Below are 19,031 nucleotides of genomic sequence, written 5' to 3'. Positions count from 1 at the left end.
AGTATGTAAATATTAGTAAAGCGCATCTAATAAAAATATAAAAATAATATTTTATAAATATAAATTGATCACAATACCCCCATAAATTTTTAGGGGTATTTTGGTCAATTTATATTTTTTGAATTATTTTTTTTATATTTTTATTAGATTCTCCTATTTTTTTATGAATATATATTCTAAATTTTAAATCATTCCGATTTGTAGAAAAAAAAATGAAAATTGAAACACTACTGGACAACTGTGACCATGTGATTAACTTTGAACCGTGATGAGTATAAGCGAAATTACTGTTAGTTTTCGCCTATAAGCGTTGCATAGTATTTTTCATATATATATATATATATATATATATATATATATATATAATGATCCTATGAGACCCTCCCACACCCATATGTGTAGAACCTAAAAAGATCACCATTAAATTTGGCACAGATCTATAGAAAAATTATCATGTAGGACTTGACTTTTTTAGAGATGTGTGCCAAATTTAATGGTGATCCTTTGAAGTCCTACACACATGGGTATAAGAGGACCTCATAGGATCATTACTTATATATATATATATATATATATATATATATATATATATATATATATATATATATATATATATATATATATATATATATATATATATATATATATGGTTTGTATGAAGTTGCAACCTTAAACAATCCAATTAAGGCGCCCCCTCTAAATTTTATCATAAATACTTGTTGAAAAATAAATAAATTTTATCACAAATAAAATTTTGATATAAAAAATTCTTAAGATGCCTTGAGAATCTATTTTCATCTGTGATTATAAACTTTTAAACTCTAAAAATGGTTCAATCAAGTAGATCCAAAAACATATAAAATCTTGAAAATGGACGGTCCAGATAATTTATTGCAAGATACACTATTTGTAGACTCAAAATCTTTTTTTTTTCTTTTCATATTTATACATCTCAATGCAGACTCAAATTTTTTTTTTTATTTTTTTTATTCATACATCTCAATGTCAGATGATCAATTATAAGGTTTTTCAAAATCCAAACAACATTTTTATGATGGATTTTTTAAGATTGTACATTTTAAGTTGCAACCTTATATAAACTTTTTTGGTATATATCAGAGAAGTTTGCCTGGCAAAAAAAAGGTCGTTGTGGGAAAATGGAAGACCAAAAATGGCCGCAGCTAAAGAGGTATAACCTGGGGGTTTGTGGAAAAAAAACGGGGGCTTGTGGAGAAAATTTCTTGGCAAAGAAAACCCTCTGCTCTGCGTTCAGGAAAATGGCAAAGCCGGGCTGTTTTCCGGCTAAAATTTCCTGTAAGGGTTTCTTGAAGCATCATTTGGGCAACGGTGCCTTGCCAGAAAATTAAAAAGCAGCTAAGAAAGAGAATGCGGGTGGCCTGAATGTGGCCGCTCTAAATTAAATAAGCCCCAAACTGTCAGCTAAAAAATAGTTGGAAGAGTTGGGTGCCCATAATTAAAGAGGGAAAACTAACCAGTATAGAAGAAATCAATGCCGCCAAAACGCTTGTTAGAAGTCACACCCTCTGCCGGAAAACCCAGAAAATGTCTAAAAGGAAGAGATGGTGGAAAGGGTTTGCCGGAAAATCAACCAGAGTCTATATTGCAGACAGAGGTGGAGAGAGAAAGGAGAAGCAGATGTCGCTTTGAAGAGAGAGAATAACTCTTTGGAGCTCGTCTCATGTTTTATAAAGGAAAAAAATGACAAAAAAGTAGTAAATATCACCATGAACTACTCTTATAACGTTAAGAGAGAGTACAAATCGGAACCGTGGGTGACCGCATTGAAATCAGTAGAGATCTGCCATGAAACCACTCTGTCAAAGAATGAGCAAAGGTGATCATAGTTCTCCGAAACATCCTGATCAACCACCACGTGGAACAATTTCTTTTGGCCTAATCTATGACTAGATGAAACAGAGATTGCTATGGTGCATTATTGCTACATAACCCACATGAGGTGTACTGTTCTCACATTTAAATGGAACGCAGCAGTACACTCACTTGTTCAAAAGCAAACCCAAATATCCACGAGTCATAAAGAAACATGTTGTTGTCAATTTTAACTGAATCAAATGATCATATGTAAAGATACATGTTCAGAAATTTTGCATAGAAAATATATTGATTTTGAGGATGCCCAGAATCTCAAATATGTCATAAAAAGTGAAACAATTTACGACCGAACTAGCATTTTAAGATCGAAATCAAGTTACCAACAATTCTTGAGCTAACAACAAAGACATTGCAGGTTACATGTAGCCCGAGGCACAACTATTCCTGCATGGCATGGTGTGTTTTGCTGTTTCTCATTGAACTTGTTGCAATTTTAATGGGAATTATATACAAAGTATACATAATAGACTGGAACACAACCCTTAGAAAGAAAGTCCACTTTAACTCCAAGCATCGATTCGCAGTTGATAGAAATTGCAAATCCCAACTTGAGAAGTAACTAATCTGGAAACACATGAGTTCCAGTATTTATAGTGAAGTGGAGCCATAAAGTTCACATAGATATGAGAAGCCGTAGATACTAGATAGGGAACATGAAAAGCAAAACATGCAATGTAAAACACATTGACAAAATACCAAGCGGTAAGATTATTCCCAATTTCACAAATGGAAAGACTGAACTTCTCACAATTTTGTCAAATAGGTGAACCCAGTAAAAAGCATAATTGAACAAGCATGTTACCTCTCACTTCAAGTTTCTGTTTTGGTCATAGAACTCTCAGTGTCAAGCTCTTGCACAAAAGAAACACACTCGCCCTGTAAGATCATAAAACTATTGCATGAATAATACTCATTAATAGGAGCAAGGGTATAAGCATTAATACACTACCAAACCAGAAAAATGGAAGTATGTATGGACACCAACTCAAAGCTTGATTGCTCCTACCACCTTTCCATCAACAGAGACATTGTTTCCATCAGTTTGTGATACAGGATTTGAGGACATCACTTGGGTGAAAGAATCAACCAACTGGCTGGGTTGTATGGAAACAATCAATGTTATGGTAATCCGAAATATATGGTATGCTCATGTGGGTTAACAATCACAGTGTATTAGACAGATTATGCATCGGAGTAGTAGTTAATAAGACAAATGATTTATTAGACATCTGATTGTAGTTTGTTTTCATGATGGAACCTAATGGTTTTGAAGCTTAGTCTTGGAACCCTAGGTTATTGGTTCCAATCAAGAGCTCATGAATGAAAAAACAAATTCCAAGGAGTGTGCAATAAAAATAACTATATTTATAGCATTACCTCGTTCAAGATGCTTGTATACCAAACTTGCATCATCCTCTTGAATCTTTTCGTCTAACCTGATACGTGACCTGAAAAGTGACAATAAGATAGGAATATAATGCCACTATTTATTTTCTATGTATGTGCTCAACTGAAGAAAAGAAAATAAAGGAAAACTGCTTGATGTGGAACCATAGATCCACCTATCAGGCTGCTTTGAGTTTATTTCATGGTCTATAACTTTAACTTGTAGTGCTGAAAGAAGTACTCCCTGATCCTGTGTACGCAAGAAGCATATTTTGAGTAGTGATATGGACAGATGTAATAACCAAATTTATGTATGTTTTCATTTTGGTTATGTGAAAATCAGAACAGACTCCCCTTAATCCAATAAACCTTTCTAGGATTAAAATCTCTCTTGCTTCCTAAGAATTCCAGTAAGCAGATTTCCAAGAGGAATTACATTAAGCAATAAAAAACCCGAGATTTCTTACTACTGTAAATTTGGCCGAAGCGGTCTCCTGAATCTTTTGCAAGATCAATCCCAAGTTCTGTATCTCCAAAAGCAAGGCCTTTCATTTCAAAATAAATGAATCATTTTCAATATAAATGAATCATTCAATACAATCAATGTGGGAAATTGAAGAATGAAAGATCAGACAAAGTTCAAAAAACCTGTTTCTCAGTAACCAAACTTTGGATAGTTTCTTCCTTTACAGATATGTCCTTCTGAAGGTAATCTTGGTCAAGATAAAACATCTGACCGTAAACTGATACTCAAATCACTTTTGACTGATACTTCACATAAAGACAAGTATGAGATGGATATAGCTTCTATTTGTGGTTGAAGACCATCTATTGTTGTCAATTCCTCTATCCTTTTTTCGTCTCCAAAGTGGTTTGATCCTTTCTCTTGAGCTCGTCTTGGTTGTTCTTGATTTTATTCTCTAAAATTCGTGTCTTCTCTGCAAAGATAGAATCAATAAACCTTCTGAGTGGCAAACCAGAAACTGAAGGTAAAGGAGAAAAATATAGCAGGCTCAACAAGAAAAATGCAAGGACAGAAACCTAGTAATAGTCTCCCACTCCACAAACACAGGCAAATATTTAGGAAGCCCATAAATCAAGGTGCTAGTTGCATCTAACAGAGTATCCAGTTTGCATCAAGCAAAGAAATATGAACTGACAGGCATCCGTCAGAGAGAATGAGAAGCATCTTCAGATTTATGTGATTTTGAAATACATTCCATTGGACTTCATAAATATTGAGAGAGTTGTCCTGAGAGCAATGAACTCCAATTCAGGAAGTGACCATACCTTTAAAGTCTTTTTCGAATAACAAATGTCATCCACCTTCCTTTTCAATATAGCTGAGTGTTAGACATGCAAGGAAGATGATGAATAAGCGATCCAAATAAAGAACTGTACAATGAAAATAAATTTTGAGTGGGCAAAAAATCCAATGATTCTGCTTCCAAAATAAAGCTGACAAAAGATTACAGCTTCGAGACAGAAAGCTACATGCCTGATTGTTCTTTTTCGCTCACAAGCCAATGCTTTCTGTCAACAACTTGCTTGATACAAACAGTTTCTTTTTTAATAGAGTCAAATAGTAAATATTGGTGGTGAATCTTCTCGCAGAGAACTGCTATCTTTCGGTCTCTCATCTCAATGGAATGTTTCAATGCACATGTAGATTCCTGGATACAAGTATAACATGCCATCAATGTTGCTAAAGAGGAAATAATGTATCTGCATTACATAAAATAGGCTCTTGAGCTTCATGGTCAAGATACAGCCCAACAAAGCCAAAAACTATTGAAGTGAAGTTATAATATAACCGAAAGAAAGATCAATGTGATCTTTACCAGGGAATTTTTTTTTTTTTTTCTTCACCCTTTTTGTTTTGGCAAACGATCACTTACAAGTGGTCTTATTACAATAACATATAATTCAAAATAAAACCAACAAAACTATAAAACCAAGATCTTGAAACTTGATGCCATTGAAATAACTATTTCTTATGCTTGAGAATATAAAGATGAAATTATAAGAAATAAAAGTAGAGAGTGCTGGAGATTACCTCAACCGGGCTTATTACACTCCACATCGAATGACCACCATCCGATGGCGCGGGATCGACGATTGAGATTGAAATTAGATTGAGATTGAAATTAGATCTAATTTCTCTCTCTAGCCACACCTAAGGGCCACGCCCCACCTAGGAGGGATACTCTTTCTCTCTCATCTTATTTTGTACCTAAGGGTTGGTAGAGCTAGAGAGAGAAAGCTCTAGCTCGCTCTAGGGTCTTGGGGCATGCCCCTTAATTGAACTAGGAGAGACCCCTCTAGAGAGAGAGTAGAGAGACTTTAGAGAGAGTAAACAGAGAGGTTAGTGTAGAGAATAGAGGAGGGGAAGTCCTTTATTTATAGAACAAAATTAGGTTTAGGATTTCTCATAGTTTGTCTCTTTAGTGAGATTGAGTGTGAACCGTTAATCAAAAGTGACTAGTGGGGTGAAAGATCTGAGTTATCCATTCCATAGATGGGCCATCAAAATTGTGAAAGGTGTATGAACCCACCTTTATTCCCTTTTCTAAACCATTTTTCTATCAATAGAAATTAAGTCAAATTAATTTCAATCAAAATATTGTGCATACCATAAAATACCACAAGTCTTCTCATACTTTCATAAAATCTTTCAAAAGTATATCAAATCAATATTCGGTCAAATATCTTTCCAACCTTATAATCAATTTGACCACATGTCAAATCTTATAACATATAGAAAGAAAATAAAGGGATGGGGCGTGCCACCCAAGGAAGGGACTCATGGGCCACACATTCTAGAAATATGGCGGGCCCATGTGCACAATAGGCTCTCATAAAATTTTTATATATATAAAAGAATTTTTAAAATATTATTTGAATATTTAAACCATTGTAAAATCAATATTTTTAATTTTATAAATCCAAATTTTATAAATAAAATATCCAAGAGTTTATAAAAATTCAAATAATTATTCTAAAATAATTTTTATAATAAAACAAATATAATTAAATTAATTTGATGGGAAAATGATCCATATGGTTTAGGGATTAAATCAACCATCATGAGGCACTCCACCTTCAACTGTGGACTACAAACCACACTTGTTTTATTAGGCCGACTCAGTGTTTTCTATGACCCACAGTCCAAGCAGGGGCTTATTAGCGGGTCACCAAAGTCTAGCCGATGAGCCAAGGGGTTGCAATCTCAGTCTGTGGATTTTAGGTTCTCTCTTAGAGACGTGCCAAGGTCACCTAGACCTTGATGCAACCACAGCTCCTATGGCGCATAGGGGTATCTCTCGCACATGCATAAGCTTCACCCTGAAATGTGGTTTTGCTTTCTCGGAATGGCTATCATTATGCATGTTGTGTGATGGTGTGTGGATGAGGTTTTGACCCCGTCTCTGAAGGCCACCATTACACATATGGGTCACACAGTCCCTCGGCTCACTCATCCGTGCATACTCAGACCTCATCAAGGGATGACCCATTAGAACCATTATCGGTTTATATTCTATGTCTAGGTAACATGGGTTTTTTCCAACCAACTGGCCTAGACCGTCAAGCACAGATCGGTATCTGCAATACTGTTTGCATATTATGGTCCATGAGGGAGTGCACTCCACTGAGTTCATGTTCCACTATATCAAATGTTTTATTACAATCACTCATAAAGCATTTAATGGCCACATAAACCCAACAATAACTTCGCGTACACACTGGTTCAAATCCTTCTAGAAAACTCGACCCATTAATGTGAAAACATTTATCATCAGATGACCACCAATACTGAGCATCACTATTGCACAAATCTAAGACACGTCATCTACCTGGTTTGTTTGTTAGGATGAATTTTGTTGATAATTAGTGCATAAGCTGTCGCTAATCAATCCTTGCCCATCAGGCCGGAGTTGGAACGTGAATTGTCTACATACTCTTCAATTACAATTGGGGCATTTTCTGTGCTGCAAATATGTAATTAACCCATAAGGATGTTTTGGTCTTTTTGGTAGCTCATGTATACAATGGATGCACTGTCCCATTCAGTCAATTGAGAAATCATTTCATAATTCCGATCATGCGCACACAATTGAGGCACACCTTTTATTGCAATAAAATTAAAACAAATTGCCCATTATTGCAGGTCATCTGATAATAGATATTATCGAATGGATGGTGTAGAGTTTTCTAGAAGGACTTGTAAATTTCAATATGTAAAGAACATCTGTGAAAGAAAAGCAAAACCAATATGAGTATCAAGAATGAACATCAACGATAACAGAGGAAGTAGGAGTTGCTAAATGAGCTCCAAGATCTAATTAGAATAAAGCCAAACGGTCTTGCTACATATTTCAGTTAGAGCTTATCAATTTATCTCTGAGCTAGATGTAGATACCATCTCAGGCTTCTCACTTCTGTATGAAGAACGAGACGTACTGAGAAAAATTGAGGAAATGGACTTGGATTGATGAGTAGTATCTCTACCCTGTATTTAACTCATGCTTAATTGTATTTAGCAATGAATGGCAAGCATGCCTAGCCTATAACTTTGATATATGAGTTTTAAGTAAGTCTTCTGAATGTTTACTTCAATCCTTATTGTCAACTAGCTTATTTCTTAGAAGGAGCTCCCATAATGCAATAGGTATTTTTTTGTGTGACCATTTAGAAAAGTGAATCGCAGCACCTTCACGCACTGTTTGGTTCAATTCTAGAGCCTTGATATATAAATGCAAAACTTCTCTCAAAATACAAAAACTGACCTCGTATTGGCTCATAATGTCTCTCTTGATTCAAGAAGGTTATTTATACTCCCCTTTAACTCCTTTTGCTTGTGTTCTAACAAGGAGTTCTCGTCCTGAAGGAGTTTCATCTACACAAATCATAAAGAAAAGAGATAAAATTATACACGAGAGATATTAGGAAAAATTATTAATTGCGAAAATGATAGAGAACTTATGAGGAATTAACTTCCAGCTACAATCATATCTACATCATAAACTAATTTATAGCTCTCCCATTTTTGTTCAAAGAAGATGAGGTGATAATAGTGATAGTACAATAATCCATGTCATAGGAGGACACCATATTTTGAAGCGTAAATTCATTCTTTAAATCACCAATCCTAAATAGGAAGTTATAACCAAAGTTCCCACATTCGGCAAATGAATGTGGAAAACATCATTTCAGGGAGAATTATTAAGCAGATTTACAAAAGTGCAGTAAATGATTAGGGAAAAGAGCTATTTAGGTTTGAATCTCTCTCTTTCCCTGTCTTTCTCTCTCTTGTCGATTTTCATTATCTTTCCTGATCTCTTTTGGACTGCCTGGCTTCTGATGGTTCCATGATTTTTGTATTTATTTTCTCCATTTGTTGTTCGATTCAGAAACGTAGGCAATCTGAAGCTGAATTCAATAGGAAAATTCATGATCTGAATGCACAATTAGCTTCTGGTGATGAGGTTAGGCGCAAGCTTGGAATTCATGTAGGTTGAATTCTACTTCTGTTTCCTTTTCTGAATTTATCTGTTCACTCTAAATTTGTTACCATAATTGAAGCTTCAACTCAAAAGCTAGAAAAATCATAGATTGTGTTAAGTATCATTTTTCTTTTTTCTGATTTGAGAAATAGAAGCACACATTTATTGTAAAAAAGGAAAGATTAGAAGCAGGGAAGTCTGCATGGAAGATGAATGGAGAAAGATAGTTCATCCTTTGTGTACTTCTCTGTCTCCTGCTTTGGGAGAAGCATAAAGGGCGGGATGAGTAAAGGCAAAGAAGAAAGAGAAACAGAAGAGAAGCGAGAAGAGTTAAGATGCTCACTGCAAGGTCTCGAACATGGGAGACTAGCGCGTGAAGCTGGTACTTGAACTCGAAAAACCTCTGCAACTATTTCATGGCAATAGAGAGAGAAACAATAAGCCAAACATGGAGCTCCGGGTTTTAAAACACAAATAATTTTGGCGCCCATTCTTCACCACACTTACGGGCAAATCCGCTAAGTATAACTGAAAGATTGATCATCACCGTCCGTTCTGATATTGGGCGCTAATTGAGCTACTTGTGCATCGTTCAGCATACGGATCCAAAGTATGTTGTAATGTTTCTCAGATTTGTAGTATCGCCGTCCACTAAAATGAGCCGCTTTCGCAAGAGGGATTAAAACAGGTTTTTTAGTACGAAAATTTATGAAAATACATGAACGACAGGGTTCAATTTTTTGTGATATTTATGGGGGAGGCCGTATGCCTTTGATTTGCTTTTAGGGAACAGTGGGGAGATTGGATTTTTTTTAGAGAGAGAAAAAAGTTGTCCGGTATATTGAAAATCGGATGGCAAGATTTAAGCTTAATGAGCTACCTGGAATTTGATATTTTGAATATCGAACCGTTTTCTTTTATTCAAACGTAAAAAATTTACATGTCCGATGTTCGATTTATCGAAAACACCGGACATATGGAATAACTTGGAAAGTAATTTTAGAACAAACATGCTTTTGTGATAGGGCATAGAACCTCAAGGGCCCACAACGCAAGTACTTCTCCAATGAAACAGGGAAGAAATCCTGTCATTTTTATTATACGGCATTGATTAACAGGCACATTAAGAAAAATCTATACCGTCCCTAATAAACTTAAAATCTCGTCTCTAATAATGAAGTAACTTCAAGATGTTATGGACGGCGTTTTTATAGGTCCTAGGAGTTTAGGACTCAGTATGTAGATGGAAAAAGTTTATATATGGTTGCAACCTTATCTTTATAGCTACATATGCACTTAAAAATTCATTGGAAAAGATAATTTTAATGTTGAAAAACCTTTTGATTGATCATCCGACATCGAGAAGTATGACCATGAAAAATAAAAAGATTTTAAGTATTAGAAATAGTGCATTTTACAACATATTATCTACATCGTTGATTTTCAATATTTTCATATGTTTATATATCTACTTGATTTTTAACTAATTTTAAAATTTAAAATTTTATAATTAAATATAAAAATAGATTTTGAGATAATCCCAAGAACATTTTACATCAAAATTATATAGCATGATAAAATTTGAAGCTGCACCTTACCTCTACAGCTACGGATGTATATGTATGCCAACTACATCGTATGTAGATATGTGCCACTTTCCATGATATGATTTTTCCAATATGAAGATCATTAATTTGAAAAAAAAAAAAAAAGCTAAACATAATATCTTTTGAACAAACAATTTAGACCATTAGTTTTTATCTTTTTTAGAAGGATCACCACCCTACTTCCATCTTTATGATGGATGCGTGATGCCTTGGGGGGACGTAGATTTAGTTACGAATATCCCATGAATAAAAACACTGTGCTTTTAGGAAAAGTTTATATAAGGTTGTAACTTATACGATAGAAGTTAGGTGCATCCCAAAACCTGGTAGAAAAGAGGATTTTGAATTTGGGGCGAATATAATTTTTCAAGCAATCGTAAGTTTCCCATCGAAACTACAATTTTTTTTTAAGACAAATAATAAATCTAGTTCTTGTGGCAAAATTCACCCTTCCTTTAATCGATGCTCTCGCGGGAGTAGATAATATTTTTGCCATGTATGTTAACTTGCAAAATTCTCAAACCACAAGGTTTAATGAAGGCGGCGGTCTCCATGTTAACTTGAAGCTTCAAAAGAAAGACGGCTCATTTGAAGATTGAACTTTGAACCTAAATTTCTTTTAGTGGTGTGTACCTCGTGGGACTAGCAAATTGTGGAAAGAGAAGACTTATGTATCTCTCATTTTGTCTCGGACCCGGTTTATATGCCGCCAAGCAGCATATTGTAGAAATATGGGCTTGGTAATAAATATATTTTTTAAATATAATGTGATCTTAATTTTTAGAGAATATATAATTTTTAACATGGAGATCATGAATATGAAATTTTTTTTTGAAAAATAGAAATAATAACTATATTAAGAAAACATTTGGACCGTTAGTTACATTTTTTTTAGATAGACCACCTATTTGCATCCATCTTTAAGATGGATGCTTTATGCCTGTAGGCCGCATATTGTAGAAATGTGGTCCAGCCTGTATGAAACAATTTTCCTTTTGTCTCATTACTATGTTAAATTCCCTTTAGTTCTACTTGTGTGTTAGATATAGAAAGAAACTTTGCTTTCTTCTTTAGTGCCAAGGTAGAAAACAAGAACCACACTGTATCGGTCCTTGTGTTTCTTTTTTTTTTGGGGGTGAGTGGGAGAGGGTCCCTACCCTTAAGAATTGAACCTAAGATATAGCATTACAAATCATCAAGCGTTAACATCAATATGGGAATTTGAAGCCTAAGATATAGCATCAAGCGTTAATTTCAAAAGTTCTCTTTTCAAGATATAGCATTGCAAATCATCAAGCGTTAACATCAACAGTTTCAAAAGTTACGTCCCGTAGAAAGACATCAATTTGGGAAGTTACGCTTCCATTCTATCCCATTAAAGGTGTAGTTTCTGAAATTGACAGTAAAGACAACTTTGGTAACTATACCTTCCACCAATCAAACACATCCCAAGAAATTGATTTGGGGGGCCTTTTGTATGAGGAGATATTTTTTGCTAAGATGTATAAAATTTTGTTAATGGAAAAAAAAAATGCCATGTGAGTACTTAGGCATCACATGATTATGTTGGATTTATGTGGCGTTAAAGGCCTTATGAGTACTTGTAAAATGAAATGATATAGTGGAACATAAACTCAGTGGGAGTGTGGTCCCTCGTGGACCATACTAAGCAAACGATGGTTTGCTGATACCGATCTGTGCTTAACGATCTAGGCCAGTCGGTTGAAAAAAACCCATGTTAACTGGGCATGAAGAACAAACCGATGAGGGTTTATGGGTTAGCCCTTGATGAGGTCGGAGAGCATGCCCAGATGAGTGAGCCGAGGGATTGTGCGACACTTGTGTGTGATGGTAATCTACAGAGACATGCTCGAAAACCTCATCCATGTACCATCACACGGCATGCATATTGATAGATGGTTCGAGAAAGCTAGAAATCCACCTTTTAGGGTGAAGTGTATGCATGTGCGAGTGGGTCATAGAACTGTGGTCGCATAAAGTCTTGGTGACCTTAACTTGTCTCTAAGGAAGGACCTATAATCCACAGACTGGGATTGCGACCCTTTAGTTCATCCGCCAGACTTTGGTGACTCGCTAATGAGCCTCTGCTTGGACTATGGGTCATGGGAAACACTGGGTCGGTTTGATAAAGCAAGTGTGGTCTGTAGTCCACAATTGAAGGTGGAGTGCCCCATGATTATCTATTCCTAAACCATATGGATCATTTCCTCATCAAATTAATTTAATTGTGATTGTTTTATGATGAAAATTATTTTAATATTATTATTTGAATTTTTATGAATCTCTGGATATTTTATTTATAATTTTTTGATTTATAAAATTAAAGATATTGACTTTACAATTATTTAAATATTCAAATAATATTATAAAATCTTTTTATTAATTTTAAATATATAAAAATATCATGGGGCCCTTTATGCATATGAGCCCGCCATATTTTTTGAAGGTGGGGCCCATGAGTGTCTCCCTTAGGTGGCACGCCCCACCCTTATTCTCTTTCCTATTTTTTGGTGATATGGCATATAGTCATATGGTTAGAAGATATTGACTAAATATTGACTTGATATATCTTTGAAAGATTTTGTAGAAAGATTGAGTAGACTTATGCTATTTTATGGTATACACAATATTTTGTTTAGATTTAATTATTTAATTTCTATTTATGAGAAAATGGTTTAGGAAAGGAGGATAATAGTTCATGCACCTTCCATAATGTTGATAGCCCATCTATGGAATGAATGACTCAGATCTCTCATCCCACAAGTCACTTTTGATCGACGGTCTATGTTCAATCTCATAAGAAGGGGCAAGCCAAGGAAATAAGAAATCCTAATCTTATTCAAAGCTTATAAAAATAGATTGTCTCTACCAAAAAATCTGCACACCTTATCTTTCTATCTCTCTATTAAGAAAATTTCTCTCTCTCATGTTTGATCTATCTTTCCCACATTGTGAAAGAACCTAAGGGTTTAGGTTATGAAGTTCTTCTCTCCTATCTTTCAAATATGGATTTACGGCTAAGGGTTTTAGGGTTTAGCAAAAAGAGAATCCATCTCTCTCAAACTAGGTTGCTAAGAGAATTCACCTAGAGTTTGAGTTTGTGATCAAAGGTGTTCATGTTCTATTGGTGTGACTTGGGTCGAAATTTGCTTTTTCGATTCAAGATTGAAGCTAAACCGTTGATCCCGTGCCATCGGATGGTGGTGACTCGGTGTGGAGTGTAATAAGCCCAGTTGAGGAAATCTTCGGCACTCTTCTTTTTGTTTCTTGCAATCTTATCTTTTTATTCTCAAGCATAGTGCATAGTTGTTTCAATAGCATCAAGTTGTTAAGATCTTGGTTTTATTATTATGTTGATTTTATTTTGAAATTTATCTTATTATAATAAAGACCACCTGTAAGTGATCTTTATTCAAATGAAAGGGGTGAAAAAAAAAAAATGTACTCCCTGATAAAAGATCACATAAGTCTTTCTTTCATTGGTATCAGAGCTATTGATACTTGATGCCATTAATTATCTTTTCTCTTTATTGAGTTTAGATCAAGCTTGGAAATGAGATATAAGAAAGCTAATGACCTTTGTGGTCAAGAAATATACCCACGATTAAGAATTATTGAAATATTCCAATACCGAAAAGGCACTTTGCGTAATGAGTATTCTTAGCTATTTTGGAGTAGAGATATAAAGAATACTATTACATACTTTAGTGATATTTTGTGTATTTAAGAGTAGGATTTACCTGAAAAATTTCAGAGATCCTATAGGAATTAAGAGTTATGGACTCAACAATGAAGGGTGTCAATTCTAACCATGTAAAATTCAGGAAGTGTCTATTGAGTTTCGTAATTTTTCTCACCAATCATATGATTTTATTTCTAGCTAAAATTGGACTGTGACTCACAAAATTGAGTCTACTTTTAAACAAAAAATGTTTCATCAAGAAAGTCCTTGTGGTTTGAAAGATATGATCAATTTATTGAAAGATGTGCAAGTGTTGTTTTCTGCAACGAAAATTATTTTCATGACTTGGAAGTTAAGATTTAATTTCTATTATTAACATAATGTTTTCACATTAAGTTTTTAACTTTCATTCTGAGTCTAATTTGTAATAAAATTTATTTGAAAGAGAAATATCTATGGAAAGAGAGGAATAAAAATTTTAGATTGAAAAGATGTCATATTGAATTTTCTATAATTTGGTATGTCCTTCATTGAAGATATGAATACCTATATTTATAAAGCCTACTTAACATAATGATATAAGGCCGTTGAAAATATATATGTTACTAATATGTGTCTAATTTCAAACAAAATTAGTTTGAAAGGAAAACTGTATGATGGTAGAGAGAAATGACAATTTTACTAGATAGTGTTCATCCTGAAATTCTGCAGTATGATTTATTTTACGACGTAAATGTCACTTATTTATTTTTTTGAAGAAAAATATTATTTAGGATTCAAACTATGATGTTATGATTTGGTTTTGAGTCTATTTTTCAACACAATATATCTCAAGAAAAAATTCTGAGGATTGAGAGAAACAAATTTTTTATTGAGAGGTGCTCAACCTGATTTTCAATTAAAAAAATTACATTGTGACTTAAATGTCTCTAAAATGAATATCCACTAAATGGTATGATTTTGGGATGGAACTGAGCACTATTTTATATTCTTTTGAGTCTATTTCAATACTTAAAAGGATTCGAAGATTAACTCTTTGTGAGTTGAAAGATATCATATTTTTATCATGGGATGCTCAAGTTATATTCTGCAGTAAATTAAGACGATGTGGCATATTAAGACACATCTTTGGATTCATAATTATGAAGACCTTTTTTTTTGGGCTCATTGAAAAATGTTTTATAGTGTGCTATGAGTATGATTTATTATAATAAAACTTCAGAGAGAGGTACTCCAGAGTTGACAAGATATGATACTCTATGTGAAGAGTATTCGATTTGGGAATAGCAGAAAGAAGAAGAAACACAATACCTATAAAAACATTTTGGTTTCTTCAAAATGAATGGATATATAGAGAGACTTGGTGATAGCATAGAAGCACTAAAGATCAGTGGAAGAATCGAAATTGTGATATTTGAAATAATGGGATGAAGAAGATATTTTCTTCGGTGTAAAACAGGAGAATCCAAGTGCCGAAGAGATGGACACTTTGTGACATGTGAAACCAATGACCAATATATTCTCCATCAGTTACGTGCACTTTCAAGATCACAAAAGCTTGTCAAACAAGTGAAAGCGATTAATCAAGAAAGCTTAGGTACCACATTATATGGTTTTGAGGTATGAAATCTATCCCACATTATATGGTAAGGTCATATTGGGAAATGTTATATATGGAAAAAGGATTCAATAACTTTATTTAATGTACTTTGGTTATATTTTGGCTAATTGTTTTATGAATATGTATGAAGCGTATGGACATTAAGTGATAAGTGCTAACAAATTTTAAAGTGTTTGTTTTGAATACCTTGTGTTTTTGTGCCTCCTTGTGCTTGAGTATGAACTAATTATGGTAGTGATACACATGGAGATGTGATTTGATCAAGGGCTTTGAGCCCTAAAGATGAAACACGAGAGATGGGTATGGCTCATTCAAAAAATGTAAGCACAAATGGAGTGTTCTGATGGAACTTGGTCTTGGTGACCATCCTTTCAATAATGTCTATAATATGATGTGTTGTATGTGATGATGATCTCTTGATAAATTCTCCATAATTGCCAAAAAGGAAGTATTTTGTCAAGGCTTTAATATACATTATTTAGTCGCGCTTTATTTTGGATAAAATTATAAAATGGTATATACGATTTGTTTTTATGGCTATGAACTTGACTTGGTAGGAAATTAAATGTGAATGCGGTAAAATGGTTTATGAAGGCTAAGCATGTATTTTATAATTAAATTAGATGATTTGAGAAAAGCCTAAGTCTATGAATATGGTTTTGAGAAAACCACATAGTCTTGCAAGGTCTATGAAGTTTTTATGAAAATAATTTTAAACTGTCATACTATTATATAACTATTGCTTGTGAATGCATATATATATATATACCAAGTCAAATTTTTTTATTAAAAAGAAAAACATTATGTCTTGAAGGTATTTATAAAAGTAGGAGAAAAACTATCATGCACTATTTTTTTTAAATACCTATATGTTTTGACCCATGTTTCTAGTTATTTAGAATCCTTGATTACTTAAGACTTTGGACCATAGGGAATGTTGTAGAAATACCATCATGTTGAGCTTCTCTGACACATATTGTGTCCATTAGATAACTTGGTTTGTATGAATTTACTGCCAAGATGTCTAGTATGGTTGAACATTTGTGGTTCATGAAGGTTTTTGCATATTGTGAAACCAACGAGTATTAAATTATATATTGCATGAGACTTGATATGCTACTTTATGATATATGCATAATAATGTTGAGAATGTATATGTTGTATGTGCAATAATTGAGTGGGAGCTGCTACAGTCCCACGTTTTTTTGAGCTGCTTGGATATTCAGATATACAGGTACAAGCTCTCTTACAGATCCAGATGATACGAATTCTACATCTGGATATGTGTTCATGCTTGGAGGAGGTGCAGTTTCTTGAAAATCAAAGAAATATGATGTGACAAAATTGTACACCATGAAGGCAGAGTACGTAGCGTGTTGTTTGGTGACCGAGGAGGTCGTATGGATTAAGAAATTTCTTAATCGACTTGACTTTTACATCGTACGTTGTGAGGTAGTAATAATTTTTTGCGACCGCACAGTGACGATATGCATGTCAAAGGAGCCACGATTCCATAAGAACTCCAAGCAAATAAAACCTTGTTTTTATCACCTGAGGAATGATGTGAGATTGCCAAAGATTGAGATCCAGATAAACTAAATATTCCAGTGGTAGCACCTGCTAGTATTGACATGCCAAATGGGACAATAGACTATAATGTTGTTCACCCACGAAACCCAAATATTTGGTGTCCGTTGTATGGCTACAAAAGGGAGCAGCTTATTTGAAGAACTCTTTTGAGCCCATAAACATATGACCCCATGCGATGAGGGTACGTGATGGTCTTTTACGACAACAGGTCCATGATTCGCAATGCGATGTAAAAGATGAGCTACAACCATTTTTGAGATGAGATCCGAGCAAATAAGAGAAAATGTATTGCCTCTATAAATCTTTTGTGAAAGGATTGATGACGAAAGACATGATTAATATATTGAGAGAATAAGTAAAAATATTTGAGAGAGATTGTAATTGGGAAAGAGAGAGATGAGAATAAGAGAAAGTGAGAAAAATGGAATGTAATGCATTCAAAGGCCAAGTGGGAGATATTGGGTTTATGTGGCCTTTAAAGGCCTTATGAGTGCTTATAAAATAAATGATATAGTAGAACATGAACTCAGTGGGAGTGTGGTCCCTCGTAGACCATATTAAGCAAACGATGGTTTGCTGATACTGATCTATGCTTAATGTTCTAAGCCAGTTTTTTGGAAAAAACCCATGTTACTTGGGCATGAAGAACAAACCGATGAGGGTTTATGGGTTAGCCCTTGATGAGGTCGGAGAACATGCCCGGATGAGTGAGCCGAAGAACTGTACGACCCTTGTGTGTGATGATGACCTACAGAAACAGGGGCCAAAACCTCATCCATGTATCATCACATGGCATGCATATCAATAGATCGTTTGGGAAAACTAGAAATCCACCTTTTAGGGTGAAGCGTATGCATGTACGAGAGATGCCCTATGCGCCATAAAGCTGTGGTCACATAAAGTCTTGGTGACCACCCTTGTGTGTGATGGTGGCCTACAGAAACAGGGGCCAAAACCTCATCCATGTACCATCACACGGCATGCATATCAATAGATCGTTTGGAAAAACTAGAAATCCACCTTTTAGGGTGAAGCGTATGCATGTGCGAGAGATGCCCCTATGCGCCATAGAGCTGTGGTCACATAAAGTCTTGGTGACATTAACTTGTCTCTAAGGGAGGACTTGTAACCCACTGGCTGGGATTGCGACCCTTTGGCTTATCTGTCAGACTTTGGTGACCCGCTAATGAGCCCATGCTTGGACTGTATGTTATGGAAAACACTGGGTCGGTATGATAAAGCAAGTGTGGTATGTAGTCCACATATGAAGGTGAAGTGCCCCATGACTGTTGATTCTTAAACTATATGGTTCATTTTCCCATCAAATTAACTTAATTGTATTTGTTTTATGATGAAAATTATTTTAATATTATTATTTGAATTTTATGAACCCCTGGATATTTTATAATTTTTGGATCTATAAAATTAAAGATATTGATTTTACAATTGTTTCAATATTCAAATAATATTCTAAAATATTTTTATTAATTTTAAATATATAAAAATATCATGGGAGCCCATTGTGCACATGGGCTTACCATATTTTTAAAAGGTGGGGCCCATGAGTGCCTCCCTTGGGTGGCACTCCCCACCCTTATTCTCTTTCCTATTTTTTGATGATATGACATATGGCCATATGGTTAGAAGATGTTGACTAAATATTGAGTTGATATATCTTTGAAAGATTTTGTGGAAAGATTGAGTAG

General features: G+C 34.5%; 1 protein-coding gene across 4 annotated transcripts; it reads right to left on the bottom strand.

Annotated features, from left to right (window-relative positions):
* Nucleotides 1-2,120: 2,120 nt before the first annotated feature.
* On the bottom strand, nt 2,121-9,528 carry LOC105421790 (RUN/FYVE domain protein). 4 transcript variants are annotated; one of them, XR_016047471.1, is made up of 11 exons: nt 9,148-9,528; nt 8,088-8,197; nt 4,799-4,973; nt 4,591-4,643; nt 4,103-4,238; nt 3,949-4,008; nt 3,768-3,845; nt 3,477-3,550; nt 3,292-3,362; nt 2,717-2,790; nt 2,121-2,478 (listed from the first exon to the last, which is right to left on the bottom strand). XR_016047471.1 is itself a non-coding variant. In XM_020676511.2 (6 exons), the coding sequence occupies exons 1-5, from the start codon at nt 4,030-4,032 to the stop codon at nt 2,759-2,761; spliced, it is 339 nt and encodes a 112-aa protein (XP_020532170.2). In that variant the 5' UTR covers nt 4,033-4,214; the 3' UTR covers nt 2,121-2,478; nt 2,717-2,758. The 4 variants fall into 4 exon arrangements, 2 of the variants coding, with proteins under 2 accessions (XP_020532170.2, XP_088711810.1); XR_016047472.1 differs by having other exon boundaries at nt 3,949-4,238; nt 9,148-9,213; nt 9,312-9,420; XM_020676511.2 differs by lacking the exons at nt 4,591-4,643; nt 4,799-4,973; nt 8,088-8,197; nt 9,148-9,528 and having other exon boundaries at nt 3,949-4,214.
* Nucleotides 9,529-19,031: the final 9,503 nt, after the last annotated feature.

The sequence above is a fragment of the Amborella trichopoda genome, chromosome 13 (genome assembly GCF_054954075.1).
Source record: "Amborella trichopoda isolate Santa Cruz 75 chromosome 13, AtrichopodaSantaCruz75HAP2 v2.0, whole genome shotgun sequence".
Classification (NCBI taxonomy): domain Eukaryota; kingdom Viridiplantae; phylum Streptophyta; class Magnoliopsida; order Amborellales; family Amborellaceae; genus Amborella; species Amborella trichopoda.
Note: the sequence above shows the minus strand (reverse complement) of the source record. Positions and strands in the feature narration are given on the sequence as shown.